The sequence below is a fragment of the Mesocricetus auratus genome, unplaced genomic scaffold, assembly GCF_017639785.1.
Source record: "Mesocricetus auratus isolate SY011 unplaced genomic scaffold, BCM_Maur_2.0 Super-Scaffold_100022, whole genome shotgun sequence".
Lineage (NCBI taxonomy): Eukaryota > Metazoa > Chordata > Mammalia > Rodentia > Cricetidae > Mesocricetus > Mesocricetus auratus.
The window spans coordinates 18,525,111-18,544,839 of record NW_024429203.1 but is presented as its reverse complement, the minus strand read 5'-3'; the positions used below and the strand labels follow the sequence as shown (position 1 = coordinate 18,544,839).

At 37.5% G+C, this 19,729-nt stretch overlaps 1 protein-coding gene across 1 annotated transcript; it reads right to left on the bottom strand.

Annotated features, from left to right (window-relative positions):
• Positions 1-18,119: 18,119 nt before the first annotated feature.
• Positions 18,120-19,043, bottom strand: LOC101841173. The gene has a single exon (XM_005069383.1). It carries the CDS (start codon positions 19,041-19,043, stop codon positions 18,120-18,122), a length of 924 nt encoding a protein of 307 aa, XP_005069440.1.
• Between the last annotated feature and the right edge of the window lie 686 nt (positions 19,044-19,729).

The window sequence follows — 19,729 nt, the reverse complement described above, 5'->3', positions numbered from 1 at the left end:
TCTTCTCCCGCTATGAAAAGTTGAGTGGTTCAATGGAGAGAGGCAAACACTACCAACTGGAAGTATTTAGTAGTTTGCAGTTTGACTAATGACATATTTTTCAACAGAACCATTTTTTAAATATAAACTCAACAAACTAATGTACTTCTTTGAGTATCACCTACCATCAAGATTATACTTGATTTGGTTTCATTTTTACTACACGCACTGAGAAGCAGAACTCATTGGGTTTCTGTTTTACTGTCCTCATGCGATGTTCAAGTGTGAAATTCACGGTGTCTCTACAAATGAAGCTCTAGATTTTCCTGTAAAAAAGAATAACTGTTATTTAGGCACCTTCCAGGAGCACCTACCTGCTCAGAGATGTTCTTCCATTTGGTAGGTAGGGTCTGCACTGGCTGTTGTCTCTGAAGTCTTGGCTTTGAACTTGCCTTTCTGAGGTCACTTGAGTTTCCCCTCTACTTAGCTCATTCAGTCCATGACTTAATTCACAATGATTTTTCTTCCTTTTAAGCTTTCTACATGCACTCTACATTTCTGGTCTTGAATTAGATTTTTTTCTTGTTGCTACTCATGAGTCATAGAGACCTGAGGAGAATAAAGCCCTTTTGGAGATGGTGGGTAGAAGGTGCTATGAGCAGGAGCTGTTGTATTGAAGGAAAGTGGGAAAGGAAGAGGAAACCGACATGATAGGTGCTCATGGGCCAGGCAGAGTGCTGAGGGCACACTTACAACACTTAGGATGTCAAAAAGGCTGCAGAACAGCACTTGACAGAGAGTTGTCGGCTCCACAGGCAAGAAACTAGAATGTTAGTTTTGCTTGAAGGTAACAATATTTTCCCTGCTTTACCTATATTTATGTAAATTTCCCCAAATCTCCTAGTGGATGCTAAGGTCAGCTTTTTTTGCCTGTTTTATTTAAAAAGCAATATACCTATCCTATGAAAGTTTCCTCTTGAGTCTGACAACAGAGTGGATGGTAACATCTACATTATGTTCATTATTCTAACTTCTCAACAATTTACTATTATGTTAGCCTATTGGACACTTTACTACACTTTACTAAATACTAAACTCATTTTGGCCTCTTGTTTGAATAAGATTACATTGAACCTTAAATCGTCTTTGGGTGGACAAAAAAAAGTAGTAGAGAAAATTCATGGACACCTTTATATGCTGAAGTTAGCCTATGGCAAGAAGTTTCTTGTGTCATACAATAGGAACTTGTTACACAGCAAAGGTAACCTAAGCGTGCAGGCATCTTCAGCTTTAGGACATTATATGAAATGAAGCATTTCTTCTCTGAAATAAGTATGTAAAAACACACTTCTTTTTACAAAGGCTGGGAAAAAATTTAACTGAGTTACCAAAATTAGGTATGGACCAGTGGAATGCTGAAGTAATGAAAGTCTATGAGAAATAACACTAAGCAATTAGGTGAATAACCATATTCTTTGTCAATTCTAAAATATTGTTCTCTGGCAAAGAAAGTTTACTGATGCTTTATAGTGTGCCTCTTTTCTACTTGTGAAATTATTCCTATTCTCATATCTATCCTGTTCCTAGGCAATAGTTTACCTTTCCTCAAGCAATATCCCAGCTTCCAGGTAATTTGTGATTTCATAAAAATTTTTCTGCTTTGGCTTCTCCATATCCCAAGTCTTCCTTGAACACTTTAATAGCATCCTTTGTATACTTTCTGGTGATATCATATTTTGATCATGCTGTTGGTAATGTACTCGATTTAAAGTCAAATAGAAATGCATTCAATTTCAGACATGGTTACCTCCCTTCTTTGTGATCACCTCCCCCATTTTTGATGCCGAAGGTGCCACTTCTCTTGTGTAAAATTCAAGTTATCTATCTGCAAGGAAGAACAATTCCTACAGTTTGTGGATTTTTCAGTGTCCCATTCATTTGTTCATTCAAGACTCCTGAGAGTATTCTACATTCCAAAGATGCAATATTAAATGAGCAAACTCAAGTTGTCAAAAAAGTTAACCTCCGTAAGGAAAATAAAGCAACACGGGGGGCACAGCTAAGAAGGCTAGCAGAGGAAAAATTTTGTAAGAAGTAAGATTTGAATAGAATTCTGTTTTTCAGTAAATAAGAAAATACACTTTTAATCCTGAGGTAATGAAGTCTGAAGTCTGACAAACCATTTAAAAACAATTATGTATTTAATTGCATGAATAAAAGACTTTAGAATTAGTAACCTAACTGAACAGCATTATACTAAATCCCACCCAAGCCCTTTATCACTTTCTTAATTGTTATATTTACTGGTAAGAAGTCTAGTTTGATGACAAGTAATTCATCAATTCTTTCCTTTAAAGTTATAACTTTCTTTGTCCTAAGAAAGCTTAGAATGTTAGTGAATCATAAACTATATGTACTTCTCTAAGGAGCATAGTTTCATAGTTACATTTGGGTTTCTGACTCATCTCTAATTGTCTCAGGATTAGAGGTGTTATTCATTTACATTAAACACATATTAGTTATTATACTTCTATTTGTGGAAAGTGTTCTCTATCCTTCTCTGGACTGCTTTGGTGAACATATGAAGAACCAAATACTCATATAAAGTAGTTTTATTTCTGGTTACACCTTCTTTTCCATTGATTACTTGTCACCTCTAAGACACTATCAATTACTATAGCTTTACAGTGCCTTCAAGATGAATAGAGTTCTAAATTAGGTGCAGGAGGCAACCATGGGAGTATCATGATATAGTTTGCTTTAGAAAGCACATCAAATTCAAATGCTTCCCCAGGTTATTCCTGGCACATTGAGAGACAACAACTAAGAGAATGGCAGTAGTGGGGCTGAGCCCCAGAAACTGACCTTGGTAAAACAAAAGCAGACAAACAAATGTGCTAAATCTAGTTGTGATGAGCTGTTGTGCAGAAGTTTGCAGTGGTAGTGCATTTCCCTTCCTGTAACATTTTCACAAGGCTTTCTTAAGGTCTGTTTATTATGATAAAATATTCATTAAGGGGTCAGAGTGCGTCTAGTAACTCACATGAGAGGTGTTGTTATGTAGAAAAATGTGGCTTGGGTACACTGATAATGCAGAGACAAACTAGAAAACTGAGTGAGAACCATTTGATATGGATGATATCTGGCTTGTGAGAGTTCAAGAAGTCTAACATGTGTGCAATTCGGCATATTAAAGATGCTTTTGGAGGGCAGGGTTGGCGGTAATTTTTCTCCATTGAACATATCTTGATGCTAATTATAGGAGCAAACGGATATGCTGAATAGGAAACTATATATGAATTTAGAATTCAAGGGAGATGTCTGCGTGAGATGTGGATTTCTGAATTTGGTGCTTAGGGACTGGGTGGAGACGTTACAACACTAGTAAATAGGTGCTAAATTATCAATAAAGTTTTGGCAGCGCTTTTCACTGCTGTTACCAGGAATTCTGCTGGGCACTAAGGATGCTTCTTCCCTCTTCTATTCATTTTACATATTTATCATCATGACATACTCCCCACTGCTGTCTGTCTAGTAGTCTGGGCATTTGTTGTAAAGAACTGGCAGCCTCTAGAAAAGAGCATGCCACATAGTGGAGAGGATATCCTGCACTGGCTGTTCTCTTTCCCTGTTCCTTCAGAGTCTGTCTGTGTATTGGCTTCCACACACATTCAATTTAAGCAGTAGTTTACCAGTTTAAACAGTAAGCTTGAATGAATACCACATCCCCAGTTTAACACTTCTATAAGTATTAAAAATATGCTTCCATGTGACAAACATGATTTAGAATTTCTTTCTCTGATGAAGTATTAGATACAAAGATCATTTGCATTTTCCAATATATTTGAAACACTGATCATGGTACTCCTGTGGAATACAGGTGTTTGAAATAGGAAATATGAGGATCAGGATAATGTTCAAGGTTCAAAATGCTTTAATAGTAAATGCTTAAAACATTTATGATTTGACATGAGAATTACAATCAAGAGAGCAAGGTACAGATTAAAGAAAAAATTATATGGAGTAAAGGAGTCTTAGACAATGTCAGGAATGATTTTCCCTTTTTTAAAGATTATCTTTAAGAACTCCAAGCTCCAGGCTGGAGAGATGGCTCAGTGGATGAGAGCACTGACTGCTCTTCCAGAGGACCTGGTTTCAGTTCTCAGCACCCATATTGCAGCTCACAATTATCTGTAACTCCACTTCCAGTGGAACCAACACCCATGGCAAAAACCAAATGTACATAAAATAAAGATAATACATTATTAAAAGAGCTACAAAATTTTCTTTGTCAGTAGAGAAGGGTATCCTTTCAAAGCCCGAGTATCACAGTTTATTAAGTGTACTAAGAGTTAGGAATATTCATATTAGTTTACAGATTGATGAAGTTCTTCTCTGGAAATGTCGGATAAGTACATTAATGTTAGCGTCTGTTTAGTCAAAGGTATTTCTGACCTGACAAAGCACTGCAACATGTGTTCTAATGATCTCAAAAATGCTCTGTAAACTTGACTTCTGATAATAAATATTAACACAAATGGGCTTGTAATGGGGAAGAAAGCATAGAGGCTGGGATTAGGACAGATACAGCGCTCTGTGTGCACTGTATTTTGTGCTCTCTGTCATGCAGCACATGGTGCCTCCTCACCCGAAAGATACAAACAATAGTTTCACAGCATAGATAATAAGACTGTTTAGCCATGTTCCAAAGTTAAATTTCAACTATAATATCTTGCCAAAACTTATCAGAACTTTGTGACTCACCTGAATATTATCAACAGAGTAAGTGTAGCTGGTAATATATGATTTAATTTTATGAAGTGTATGCATGCAAACACCCCCCCCCAGATAATTTGAGTCCAATGCAGAGCCTGAAAAATATAGTGGAATTGAGTTGGTGTAAGATTTCATGGATTTGACTGAAGAAAAGGAGCACTCAATAAGCAGAGAAAGAAGATCAATCCCGTGGCCTCCTCCTAATCTTCTATTATTAAGTGGAAATTCCACTCTTATCTGTTTGTACCCAAGGAGATCACTGTGAATCACTGTTTTCCTTAGGGGTTTGTCATGTCTGTAGTTGGACCCTAAAGGAAAAACAATTACCAAATTCATTCCTGCTAGCAATATAGAAGCAGTCATCCTCATAATCACTGTGGTGTACAAAACAAAAGGAGATTTTTCTCCCTTGAGTGTTGGGGACACTAATGATGATTCAATAATAAATATCAACTTTGTCAATGTTTCATGATGTATATTCAATGTACAAAGTATTAAGTTAAATGTAGACAATTTCTTTAAAGTATAGCATGTATTTTGAATATATTCACTACCTCCAATATAAACATAAAATTTTAAAGTCATTTGGATGATCCAGTTTCTTTATTAAAACCAAAATAAAGCAGTTCTCAGCATTTTGTTTTTTTTTAAATAAACTTCACTATTTACAAATTTGTGGAGTATCATATTTAATTTTCAATCTATTTGACACTTCATAATATTATATGTGGTGGGAAAGAACAAATTATCCACTCTCTCTTTTTATGATTAAAAATATATATTCTGGGGTTCAAAGTGTTTTCTTAAGTGTATGCCTATAGAAGGAATATGTACATGTGGATTCTAATGGCACCTAAATGCAAACTTCTGAGCTATTCTTCATCAATCTTTTAATATATTATGAGTTATTTTTCATTTCTCCATCAAGAGTTTTGCAGTTTTGTCAGTATGTCACTAATAGACAACAAATAGCACAGTTTAAGTATCATTGGATAATTTGCCCAGGAAAATATTTTCCAAAAAAACAAAAACAAAAACAAATGTATCCTAGTCAAACAATGTTTATCAAGCATCTTGTCATCCTTCCTATCAAGTGCTTTCTACTGCATTCCTAAGCAATGTGGAATCCACTTTTGTCTTGGCAAATTACTTTTAATTTTCAAGAATTTTATGGTAATTTTAGTCTGTAACCTTCTTTTGGCTTCTTTGTTCAATATAATTACTTTGAGATTCACTCTTGGACCTGCATGTATTTTGTCATCAGATTTATTTTCTTTCTAAAGATTTATTAATTAGGTACACAGTGTTCTGCCTGTATTTATATGTATGCCTGCCAGAAGAGGACACCAAATCTCATCATGGATGGTTGTGAGCCATCATGTGGTTGCTGGGAATTGAACTCAGGACCTATGGAAGAACAGCCAGTGCTCTTAATGGCTGAGCTCTCTCCAGTTCCATGTTCTTCTAATGTTCCTCCTCCTCCTCCTCCTCCTCCTCCTCCTCCTCCTCCTCCTCCTCCTCCTCCTAACATTTATTTTTTTATTTAGTAGGTAGAAACCTTAAAAATTGCGAAGGATAGCTGTGTGACCTAATGCCAACTGGCGGCTTTTGACCTGCTTCCTCCTTTCTGTGAAATGAAGTGTTTAACTTCCCGGGATTGTCACATAATAGCTGTCACTAGTGCCATTGTAATGGGGGGACCGAAGACTGACTGGACACAGTGGGTTTCTGAACAGGCGTTGGGTGGTATGAAGGCAACAGAGTGGCCTTCTGTTTTCATGTGGGGTACCTGCAGGGCGCACGAAGAATAAAGTCAGGGCTTTCTCGTTTTCACCGGCATAGTTCTGTCTGCCGAGGTCATTCAACTGTGCTGCCGGGGACAGAGCTCAGCACCGACCAATGGGTCAGCCAGGCTCCTCCACCAGCCATGCTTAAAGGCCACTCCCAGTCACCGAGCATCCTAGCCGACTTGGCTTCAGCAGGTGGTGACCACGCTTGCAAGTGCGGCTTTTGGTTTGAAATCTGGCGCCAATCCCACTCCCCATATTGCAGAGTGGCTGGACACACTCTGAAGAGACAGGTGGCAGCATGCAGAAATGAACCTCATCAGATGGTCTTGACTAGAACTTTGTCAATGTAAATCGACAGGACTATGTGGACCTATTTTTGTTTACCTTGATTCTGAATGTGGCATTGTCTTGTTAACTGTAATTTTATATTTTTTGAATTACTTAATGCCTGTTATTCAGCTCATCTGCATATGCATGTGTATGGTGTGCACGTGTCTATATGGTTTAGCAGATGTGTGCCTGTCTGTGTGTCTACTGGTGCACATACGAGTGTGTGCCATGTGATGGAGGGATGTGGTTGAAGTCCAGTACGCTTCTCTAGTTCTTTCCACCTGTTATCCCGAGGCAGAGTCTCTGACTGAACTTGGGATATGCTGGTGTACCTAGCCAGCCTACTCTGGGGATGCCCATGTCTGTTTCCAGCAAGATGGTCTTACAAGCTGGCCACCAGGTCCACTTGGATTTTATGCGTTGATTTTGAGCATCTCCAACTCTGGTCCTCATGCTTGTGAGGCAAACACTTGTCCTGAGCCATTTGCTCAACTCTTCATCAGTTTCCCCTCTTATGAGCTTTTTGCATTTTCAAAAATGAATTCAATTTCAAAAATTGAATTCTCTAAAATGCCTGCTAGAAGTTTTATTGACAATGCAATGAATTTATGATTTAATTTGGCAGGAATGTTATCCTTTTAAATAATGTTGATAGGAACACAAGGTGTACTTTTGCTTCTGAATGTCCTACAAAGCTCACATATTTGAATACCGTGTTTTATCCCTTCCAACATACACAACCTCTCTGTGGTGCTTCACACACACACACACACACACACATACACACACTTACAAATGAAACATATTTGACATCTTGCAGCAGAGACTGGATAATATATCTACTATATATACCAAATTATGAGCATTCTGTCCTGTGTAACTGGACAAATGTGAGGAGAAGATTGAGGCAAGTGCTAAGCCTCCAGAACTAAGCTGTAAGTTTAAGAAAGTTGAATTTTTACTCTAGTTTGTTTAACTCTTTTCCAACTCTGGTGCTTCTTGGGACTGACCACTGTGATTTCCCATAATGACATTAATTACAAAACAGATATAGTGATAAATGATGAATTTGTAGCCTCAGTCTCATGAATAATCTGAATATGTAGATAATATTTAAAATAATATCCTTCCCTAAATGGCTTTGCATATTTTTAATCATAGAAAGAAGCAACAATGCTGAATATCAAGCTAATTCTCCAAAGAAAGATGATCAAGGATCAGCTGAATTTATGTGAATAACACAACCAGATTCTGAAGCAGACAAGGATATTTCCAAAATAACTATTCTAGGTTGATGTGTCTTTTTTTTTTTTTTTTTTTGGTTTTTACGAGACAGGGTTTCTCTGTATTGTTTCGGAGGCTATCGGTCCAGCCCGGCCTAGAACTCACAGAGATCCGCCTGCCTCTGCCTCCTGAGTGCTGGGATTAAAGGCGTGCGCCACCACCGCCCGGCCCTCGGTTGATGTGTCTTATGCACTTAAAAGCAAAAACCTTTAGCAAAATATCATTAACTGAATCCAGCAATACTCAGAAGAAACTGTATGCCACTATGATAGCAGATGTACCTTGGTACTGAAAGCTCTACTCAATATTTGAAAATAATCAAAGGTACTGGTGTCAACAGAGTGAAAAAGAAAAAAAACAGTAAGAGTGTTAATAAAAGCATTTGCCAAATCATTTCCCCCATTCATGATCCCACACTAACTAAAGGATGGATTTCCTCAACTAAAAGATGAATATAAAATACTAGCTACTAGCTATATACTTGATGTGGGAACACTGAGAGCATTTTATGAGTATCAGGGAAAAAGCATGCATGTACAATTTGTAGTCATGTTCAATATTATATCAGGAATTTCCAGCTGATGAAGAGTAAAGGAGCCAAATGGTAGTGGTAACACTAACCTTTAATCCCAGCACTCAGTTGACAGAGGCAGGTGGATCTCTGAGTTTGAAGACAGCCTGGTCTACAGAGTGCATTCCAGGACAGCCAGGGCAATGCAGAGAAACCGTTGTCTCAGAAAAAACAGAAAAAAACTAAAGGAATAACAAGCATAAATATTATCCTGTTTTATAGTTACCATTGTTATATACACGAAACATTGAAAGTAAATTTTCTCATGCATTTAAATTAATTAATGAATTTACCAAGACTTAAATTTGAAGCTCAATATGTAACAAAATTGTATAAGAAATAAAATTAAGTGTAATACAAAATCATCCGTGAAGGCTAGTGTTACTTTTGAACTTGATAGACTTTAGAAACATCAGAGAAATGGGCCTCTGGGATTGCCTCAGGGGGTTGTCTTGGTTACATCTTATCTGGTGTGGGAAGGCACATCTTATCTGTGACTGATCCCTTCCAGGTGTGGGTCCTGACTGTGTACAGCGGAGAAGGTGAGCTGGAGACAAGCATGTACCCCCTTGCTGCTCTCAGTCTCTGGTGATGGATGCCCTGTGATCATGTGACCAGCTCCCCTGGGCTCCTGCTGACTTGACTCCCACAATGATGGATTGTCCCTTGAACTGAAAGATGAAAAAGGTCCTTTCCCTATTAATTAAATATGTCATAACAGCAATATGAAAAGAAATCAGATAGCATTGAAACAATATCAGATATCTAGAAACAAATTTTATCAAATATATAAATAAAACCTCTTCACTGAAAATTCCAGAACATTCTTGAGAAAAATTAAAGAAATATATAAATGGATAAGTACACCATATTCATAATGTAAGGTGACATTGCAATACTTAGAACTGCTTGCATGGATTTCTCCCTCCTAAAGGTGAACCTGATCCCACTGTCATACAACACACACACACACACACACACACACACACACACACACACACCTCACCCACTACCACCACCACACTAGAAGTCAATTACAAAAAAATTAGGAGAGCATTTTACTGTGTCTGGGGGGATAGACATACTTTTATTAAGCAGAATATAATTGAAATGATAAGCATGAACCTTTAAGATTTAACACTTCTAAATATCAACTGATATCATCTTTAAAGGACAAAATGTGATATTGTCTGAAAAATCATACAAAACATGCATCCCTGATGAAGTACCCATGCCATTCACTGCTAGCAATCAATACAATGAACTATAAAAGACAACCAAAATAGATAAACTGCTGTTTTAAATAAAAAATTCACAAGGATTCACAAGGCATTACACTATTCTGTGAATCAGTGTTCACGAGGAAAGGCTATTTATTTTTCTTCACAAGGAGATACCACTGTGTATACACCAAGAAGATGAAAATCACAAATAGTAGAGAGATCTTACAAGAGTGACATCTCTCAAGTATTATTTGTCAGAGTATCAAATCATTCTTGCTCTGTATGAATAAAAATACAAGCGTCTCTGTCGGGATTTCATTAATAATAGGAAACAGAAAAAATGACAAATGATAAATGACATTGACCTTCTTGTCTGTCAAATGAACATGCACATAAGAGAGGCTCTCTGATATTTGTCTTTTCTGTGCTTCAAAGGCAACGTTCATTTAGTGCAAATTTTATTCCAAACATTGAATAATTTTATCATCCCAGGATAATAATGTCACAATGTTCTTTGTGTTGCTAGGCAACGGCAGCTAGCCTCAGCTCCCAGTCAACCACATGATCACAAGTGCAAATAGCTGGCATTTTATCTTGCTATGTTCTCTGCCTCATATGGATGTGGAATGCAATAACTTCCTTGACATATTTAACAGTTTAATATAAAATAACCTTAGTGTTAGATGATTTCCCCCAAGTGTAAGTTAATGAAAATTTTGGAGCATGTTTAAGATATGTCAGGCTAGCTATTGATATTCTGTAATATAGGGATATTGATTGCATTTACAATACATGGCGTTTTCCACTTTGAAAGTCTTATTATGATTTAGCCTCATCTGAAAAACCCTCTGCACAGACTGTTCGATGCAAATTATTTAAAGAATGACAGCTTATGAAAGTAATATTCATAACCTTTGTCTCTGTGGATAGACTACATATAGTTAGAGGAAAAAAGCAGAGAATTAGCTCAGTTAGAGAATATAGGTTTTATAGATCACAAGATCTTTGTTACCGTCAGTCAATTGTCAACCTGTAGAGGCAATGATTTCAAATGATATTACAATGAAGGTGTGTGGCTTTGTTGGGTAAAATTCTATTTATGAATATTGAAATTTGAATTTGATGCTTATTTTTTCTTTTTAAAGCATATGAAACATATGAAGAAATATTTGCTCCTGAATAATACCAAATTTTCTTTGAGTTAGATTTGGCCCATGAGCCAAGCTTGCCTCTCTGCTATGGGATGGATGGGCTGCCTGGGTTCTTAGGTAAATATAACAATACAAACTCACTGAATTATACCATTAAGCCCTGTTACCTTTCCTATTGATAATGATTATAAATGATTACGATATAAAAATTATATGCTGAGGGCCATAATGACTTCAAATAAGGATAATTTTTAAAGAAGATGCATATTCCTTTTAAGGCTCTTCAGCAAACTAGGAAGATAATCCAGGATCCTATCCCATCCAAGTCCACAAGTGGCCACTTTCAACATATGACACAAGAGGGAAGTCACAACTAACCCCTATGGTAGATTTTGGTGAGCCAGGAAAATGTTTCTTATTGGTGCATGGCTATATGACGGTCCTGGGTGGCTTCACTCCTCTCAGTGCTAAGGCAATAGTTTTCTATAGATGTACTTTTTATTTCAAATGTGATGGCATGATGGGTAAAGGTGCTAGCCCTGCAAGCTTATTGACTTGAATTCAATTCCTACAGCTGGATGTGGCAGCATGTATTCCACATACAGTTAACCTAGAGTATACAGCCAGGTAGTAAGGCATCAAGAGAGATCCTTCTTCTACAAGGTTGATGGAGAGAGCTGACTGCTGAAATCCATTGTGTATGTACACACACACACACACACACACACACACACACACACACGCACACACATTCATTGTGTTGGTTAGTAAGGAATAGTAGGTTAGAACTGTTATTCCTCTATTTACAGGCCAAGGTTCCTATGGACTTGATTTCAAAGCCATTGGGGGTTATACCATGGAGATCCTGCCTTAAAGAAAACAACGGCAACAACAAAAGAAAAACAAAAATCAGCAATGGTGAAAACCCAGTGATTTTATACTGAAAATTACATTCCTAGGTAGAAAAATATCAAATAAGAGTCTCTAAAGCTATAGAAAGCCTCACCAGTATCTCTTCTTCGGGCCAGCCTTGGCTCCTTGTTGAACAAAGACTCTAGGACCTGGATTTGAAAGACTCACATTGGAAACTTCTTCACCACGACATGTGCAGCTCTAGTAGGATAACTTTGTAGTGATGCCACACCATATATAGGTCAATGCTTATCACAGAGATCTTGTGGGGCTGTCTCGATAGGATGACTTTAAGACCCTGTTAGTCACAGGGTAGGCTCTGCTTCTGCCCTGCAACCTTAGAATCCTCCTTTTATCTGCACACAGACAGGAACTTTTTCTTTTGGGAACAGCCCAACCTGTTAAGCTGAGTCATAGGGGCAGAATGCCATTTTTCAAAAGTACAACAAAATTAGGACACTAGAAAAGATCATTTCTGTCAGTTGACTCAGCCCAGCTCTGTGGCAGACCCGTCCATAATCAGGAGGCCAATGCACTGATTGAAAAAGAACTGTGTTAACAGGAAGTTGTCTACTTCTGTCTGCATGACTCATCATTGTTCTGTAGAGAGACTGTGAGACTAGATAACTATAAATGGTTAGGTTAGAAAATGACACAAAATGAAAAAAAATCAATTTCCTAATACTGAAAGGAGAGTGCTTTATGTGGGACCAATGCTAGTGAGAGGAGACTGCAGCCACTTTGAACAGTAGTCTAGATTTTTCATTTTCATAACACAGTCACACATTCTACAGATCCCAGTTCCTGATTTAGGAAAATTTAAGTTTCTAAAAATCAGCTTGACATATATGTAACAAAACATATAACTCTTTAGTTAATACAATGTCTGTAAATAGTAACACTAAAGAATATTTCTGTCTCAATAGAAGTTTATGCCCATGTCTGTTCTCCACCAGTCTGATTATTTTATTTTTTGATGCTTGGAAATAAGTTCAGGTCCCTGCACAAGATAGGCAACTGTTTTACCTCTGATCTCAAGCCTCAGCCTTATTGATTGACATTAGATTCCTTTACATTAAGGTGTAAGCTCACCACGGTTTTTGTGGCATTTCTTAACATGGCTGTGTGCAACTATGCTGGAGTTTCAGCTCTAACCTACCATACCTGGTAGCTATCACATTTAAAAAGAGTAAATATTTATTTAATGTGTATGTTTGTGTGTGTGTGTGTGTGTGTGTGTGTGTGTTTGCATGTGTGCGCGCGTGCGCATGTGTGCATGCCCGTGCACATGCAAGTGCTGTGGCTTTCATTTAAAGGTCAGAGGACAGCCTTTCATGTCTTGATAAAACTTTTATGGCAGAAAGTAATCCTTCTACCAATTGCTACATGTATGAATTTTGCTAGCAGATGCTTTAATTTTTCTTGTGAAAACTGAATACCACATGATGTAATTCATTTGGAATATCAACATATTGGCTTCATAGGAAGTGAACTGAGCTTGGTGTTCACAAGAGGCAAAGGTTCGGGGTGATGCAGGAAGACATTATCTAATGGTTACTGAGTCACAGTTAGATAGGAACAAGGATTTTGGTGTTCAGTTGTAAAGTAGGATGATTGCAGATAATAATGACTAATCCACAAGAAAATATTCTAAAATGAATTTATTTATTGCCATAAGTAGATGTGAATATATTAAGTTTTATTTAAGCATTGCACAGTGTACACGTATATAATGTCCACTTAGTGGGGGCTATTTGTTCTGAGCACTGATTCAACCTAATTAAGGTGGATAACAACAGGAAACTAAAGGGATGGATAGGTCTTTGTAAAATTCATTGAGAGGAGAAACCCTCCAAGGTGGTTGGGTATAGTTGTGTAGTGATTACATATTACAGAAAACAAGCAGATGAAAAAACTCAAGAACCCAGACCAACAAGGTCATGGAAAAGTACTTGAAATTCAAGAAATTAACACATAAAAATTGACTCATTTAAAAATATGTATCTAAAGAGAACAAAGTTAGGAGTCAGAAACTTAATGTTTCCTTTTGTCTCCCTTCTTGAATGGTTCTAAGAATATATTATCATAGAAGTTAAGAGTTCTCATTCATTATGAGAGAGATGAGAACATTTCCAGCATCTGATGAGAACAGATACAGACAAACATTAGGCAGAGCTGGGGAACCCTGAGGAAGAAGGGGAAGAAGGATTGTAGAGTAAGAGGGGCCTAGGACACCAAGAGAACACAGTCCACAGAAGCAACTAAGCAGGCCTCATAGAGGCTCACAGAGACTGAAGCAGCAGTCATGGAGCCCTCTGAATACATGCTATTTTTCTTTACTTTGGGATTTTTGTTAGACTCCTAACAATGGGAGTGGGGATGGCTTTGACTCTTCTGCCTGCTAATGAGGCCTACTTGGTTGCCTTGTCTAGCCCTGATGCGAAGATACATGCCTAGTCTTATTGCATCTTGTTATGTATGCCACATTCAGTTGCTATCACCAGGAGTCCTGCTTTTTTCTGAAGGGAAATGAAGGAACAATGGATTTGGGGTCAAGAGGTGGGGGTCTCTGTGTGTGGGATGGTTGGGAGAGGAGGTTAGGGAGAGGAAGCTGTAGTTGGGATGTATTATATGAGAGAAGAATGCAAAAAACAAAACAAAAACAAATTCTATAGTGGAATTCCTACCTGGTTCTGCAGCCACCTTGCCTCAAATGAACACAAAGATGCTATATTAATTATGAAAGCATTGGCCAATGACTAGGGCTTTTATTGACTAGCTCTGCCTTAATTATTAACCCACAATTACTAATCTGCGTATTTCTACATAGGCTTATCTTACCTGAGAATGCCTGACTCTCATCCTCTCCTCATGGGCTCACATTATCACCCCCTCCCACCTACACCTCCCAGAATTCTTCTCGTATGGCAGCCCTGTTGAGAGAAGACTTTTCCTTGTCTGCCGCTTGGTTTTTCTCCACTAGTCGCCTGGGCTATGCCACGTTGTAGTCCCCAAATAACACACAAGACGCTATATTAATTATGAAGCTGTTGGCCTTGCTTGTTTCTTACTGGCTAGCTCTGACTCAATTATTTATCCCATAATTGCTAATCTAAGTATTTCTCTTACTGGAGAAGCTTCCGGGCTTCTTATCCCTATGGCGGTTACATCTTGACTCCCTGTGTTTCTCCTACCCAGAGTCCTCCTGGACTCCTAGTCCCACCTATCTTGCTTCGCTATTGGCCAACAGTGCTTTATTGACATATACACAGGGCTTCCCCCATCATAGCCCTGCCTATCTTTTCTGCCTGACCACTAGCCACACAGTGTTTTATTCATCAACCAATAAGAGAAACATATGTACAGAAAGACATCTCCCATAATAATTCTCATTTAATGACTGTATTAACTAGCTGTTTCAAGGGCTGGGGAAATGACTCAGTGATGAAGAGCATCCTCTGTTCTTTTAAGGGCATCTGAGTTCAATTCCTAGCAGCCCTATGTCAGCTCACTGATATCTGTGACTTCAGTAACAAGGAACCCAGCACTTCTGATCTCACCTGTACCAGACATGCTCATTTTGGCACACATGTGGCCACCCCCCAAATAAATAAATATAATAAAATTAAATTAGTTATTTAAGATCTTTTAAGAATGGCTACCTAAAGAAAATTCACCTTGAGAGTTGATTAATGATAGTGACAGCTGATGGGTTCTAAATTGGTAGCTGAGAAGCAGCAAAAAGTGTCAGAAGATTTCAAGATGTATTTAAATAAGATTTATGGTCAGGGTGAAAAGAATGGTGATCATTATAATACAAGAATTAGAGTGTTCAATGACATACAGACAGAACAGTTTATATTTATACAATGAAAATGCATATGTATGTGTGTATGTACATATGTATATGTAAACAGAGGCTGTGAATTGGAGAGTTTTCTTCACAGAGTCTTATAGAGCTATGGGCCATTCACCCATCTTCCTTTCAGCTAAAGACATGATCAAACTACAGTTTGTATGGTGAGCATCCTGTGAAGAAAACATACAGATAAAGTAGATTGCACTACCTGACAGTCAAAGTAATTACACTAACCTGCAATGATTAGTTTTTTTCCAACTTAACTAGATTAAGAGAGGTCTAGGAATGATTAAGCACACACTTGGGAGTGTATGTGGTCCATTTCCAGAGATGATTTACACTGTGACAGTAACAGAAGGGAGAGAATAGACTCCTTATGAAAATGGGAGGCACAATCCAAAGGTGCTGTTCCAGGTGGAAAAATAATTGGAAGGCAGAAAAAACTTTTAGCTGTTTTTATTCCTGATTATGTCTATTGCTGCTACTATCTTCTATCTATACACTTCTGATTCCAAGTCTCTAGGGGCCTTCTAGGCCCTCTGCTGGATTGGGACTACTGAGACTTTCTGATTCTTGGGAAGGATTACCGTCTTTTTTTATTTATGTTTTATTTCTCCAGTACACAATGGTGTTTGTTGGACCAGATAGTTAATCTAATAAGTCCTCTCTTCATTTTTACTAAATTCAACAATCAATAAAATATATCTATTATATATTTCTGTATCCCCAATGACACATGAATGAAAACATTAATAAATGAGTATCGTATTAGAGTCTTTGTTGTTGATAGAAGAATATAAGAATCATGTTACCCTTATACTGGGAATTGTCACAGAAGGATGCTGAATTAAGCCTTTAATATTTTTGTACATAATCAGTAAGAATGTAACCCATTATCTTGAAGACTCCAGAGGAATTTTGAAAACTAAACTTTATAGAGCTTAATCACACATTAATTGTTATACAGCTTTAGATATTCATCTTAAAAGTTAATATCCAATTTTCTAGAAGTGGAAATAATAATTATGGACTTAAACCTGCCAGATGTATGTATTCTAGTTTTTAGAGGCATGGATGTAACCATGTGGATTGACAGAGCCAACATGTATCAATTAATTTTTAGTGTAGCTAGATAATAAACAGACAATCACAGCATGTAACTATATATGCAGATCGGAGCTAAAGTTCTGATTAAGCTGCCAAAGTGATATGTAGATTTGATATAGACTTCAAGCTAGATATTTAAGCTATTATCCTGCTCTGTTTTATGCTATTGTTGAGTACACATAGTAAAGGAATTTAGCATTTCGACTTGGATAATGGGATTATCATTATGGTTGAAAAATCAATTGATTTTATATCAGTTGGTAGAAAAAGAAAGGCAAGCTGAATGGATTTGGGATTAACTGTCCCACATGATTTTAATATTTATTCTAATATACCCCTCACTGATGCAAATAGTCCACATAGCAAATGACATCAAATTTCATGGGAGAACAAAATATTGAAAATAGAACCCCAAAGTGAGACACATTGTTGACAAATTACCAATATGCAATGGATTATTCAAATAATACAATAGTCAGTAACAGATTTACAACATCTTCTTTTCATTAGCATGTTTTGTTAATAATAATATTATTTCTATCATTGTAGGCAACACTGAAGCAGGTTTTTAAATACTCTAGATCAGGGAATTCAGCCAAACAGAAGGCTTTCTTTCTATGTACAATTACCCAGAACAATAATCATTTTGAGTAGTATCATGATCTAACATGCAAAACGGCATCTTCTTAATCACTTCTTATGGTCAAGATGCTGAGCACACATTTTTTTTTCATTTGTAAATATGTAAGTAACACTAAGCCTTGCTCTGATAGGTACTGGTATTATTATGTATAAAGTATTCATTTGAAGTTCTGGGTGCACAATTGAGTGTTATCACTACCGTCATTATCCTTATTTTCATATTAGGCTTCATCACTATCACTGTCACCATTGGCATTATAATTTTAAAATAGAACTAAGGCTCCTTAAGCCTCAAGATTGTTTTATTCTATATACCTTTGGGACATTGCAGTGTAGGTCCAAAGATGATATAAATGATAAGAATTGTAGAGAAGTGTTACACAGGAAAGCATCATTGATTATCTAAAAATTAACAAAGTAGGGATAACAAATTGCATACAGGCAAAATAAACACCTGTTTCTAACATGGCAACTGCACTCATGAGCCTATCATGTTCATCTGTTAAAAATTTTCTTCATAGCTGATTTGACATCCTTATTTCTCAGGCTGTAGATCAATGGGTTCAGCATGGGAACAACAGTAGTGTAAAACACAGACGACACTTTCCCTTGTTCCATTGAGCTGACTGATGATGGCTGTAAGTACATGAATGCAGCAGAACCAAAGAAGATAGCAACAGCAGAGATGTGGGAGCTGCAGGTGCTGAAGGCTTTGGACCTGCCCTCAGTGGAACGGATGCGTAGGATGCTGACAATGATGAAGATGTAGGACATAAGGATGGTTAAGGCAGGTGTCAGGATATTTAGTGCACTCAAGAAAAGAACCAATAGTTCATTGATGTATATACTGGAGCATGATAGCTCCAAGAGTGGAAAAAGATCACAAAAATAATGGTTTATCACATTGGTCTTGCAAAAAACCAACTTTAACATAAAGCCCGTGTGAACTGATGACCCAATAATACCCAAAGTATAAACTCCCACTGTAAGCCAGAAGCAGAGATGATGAGACATGACAACATTATAAAGTAAAGGATTGCATATGGCAACATAGCGGTCATATGCCATTGCAGCCAACATGTGACATTCTGCAATAGCAAAAACAAGGAAGCAGTAGAGCTGAGTCATGCATTCTGGGTAGGAGATGACATTCTTTTTCTCCACAAAGTTTACCAGCATTTTGGGTGTAATGACAGTAGAATGGCAGAGGTCAATGAAGGACAGACTGCTGAGGAAGAAGTACATGGGGGTGTGCAGGTGTGAGCTGAGCAGGATCAGGATGATCATTCCTAGGTTCCCTAGCACTGTGATCAGGTAGATTCCAAGGAAGAGGAGGAACAGAGGCAGCTGCAGCTCTGATTTGGTTGAAAGTCCAGCCAAGATGAACTCGATTACCATTGAATGGTTTCCAGACCCCATTATCCTCTCATTATATTGTCTGAGGTTCTAAGTTTAAAACAGAGAAATGAGTGGACATTTCTGCATCATCTATATTGTCTTTCTTCCTTATCCCTGATGTGAGAAGTTCTGTGTATATGTCAATAAAGCACTGTTGGCCAATAGGGAAGCAAGAGAGATGGCAGTAGGAGTCTAGAATGATTCTGGGAAATGTAGTGAAGAGACTGGTTGCCATGTGATCTCCTGGAGCAGTGGGCATTAAGGAGTGTATCCTCAAAAAGATAAGTTATTATAAAATATATATTAGTAATTATGGGTTAATAATAAAATCAGAGCTAGCCAATAAGAAACCAAGCAAATGGCCGACAGCTTCATAATTATTATAGTGTCTTGTGTGTTATTTGGGGGCTGAAAGCGACAACAGGACCCAGAAAATGGGCAGGAAGACTAAACGTTACATATCCACCCTCCCTCTCCCTCTCCCTCTTTTTCTGTATGTGTTTGGGAGAGACAGAGAGATTGAGAGGCAAAGCCATTTGATGTAATTGTTTCTTAAGTTTCCCCTGTTTCCTTGGGATAATCAATGACTGCATGATTTGAAAGACAAACAGAGATCTAGGACATTGAAATTAATACTGATCATAACCTTTTAAGATGAGTGCAAGGTCTGTACTTTTAACTTCAATTTAAAACAAAGGATTATTCAT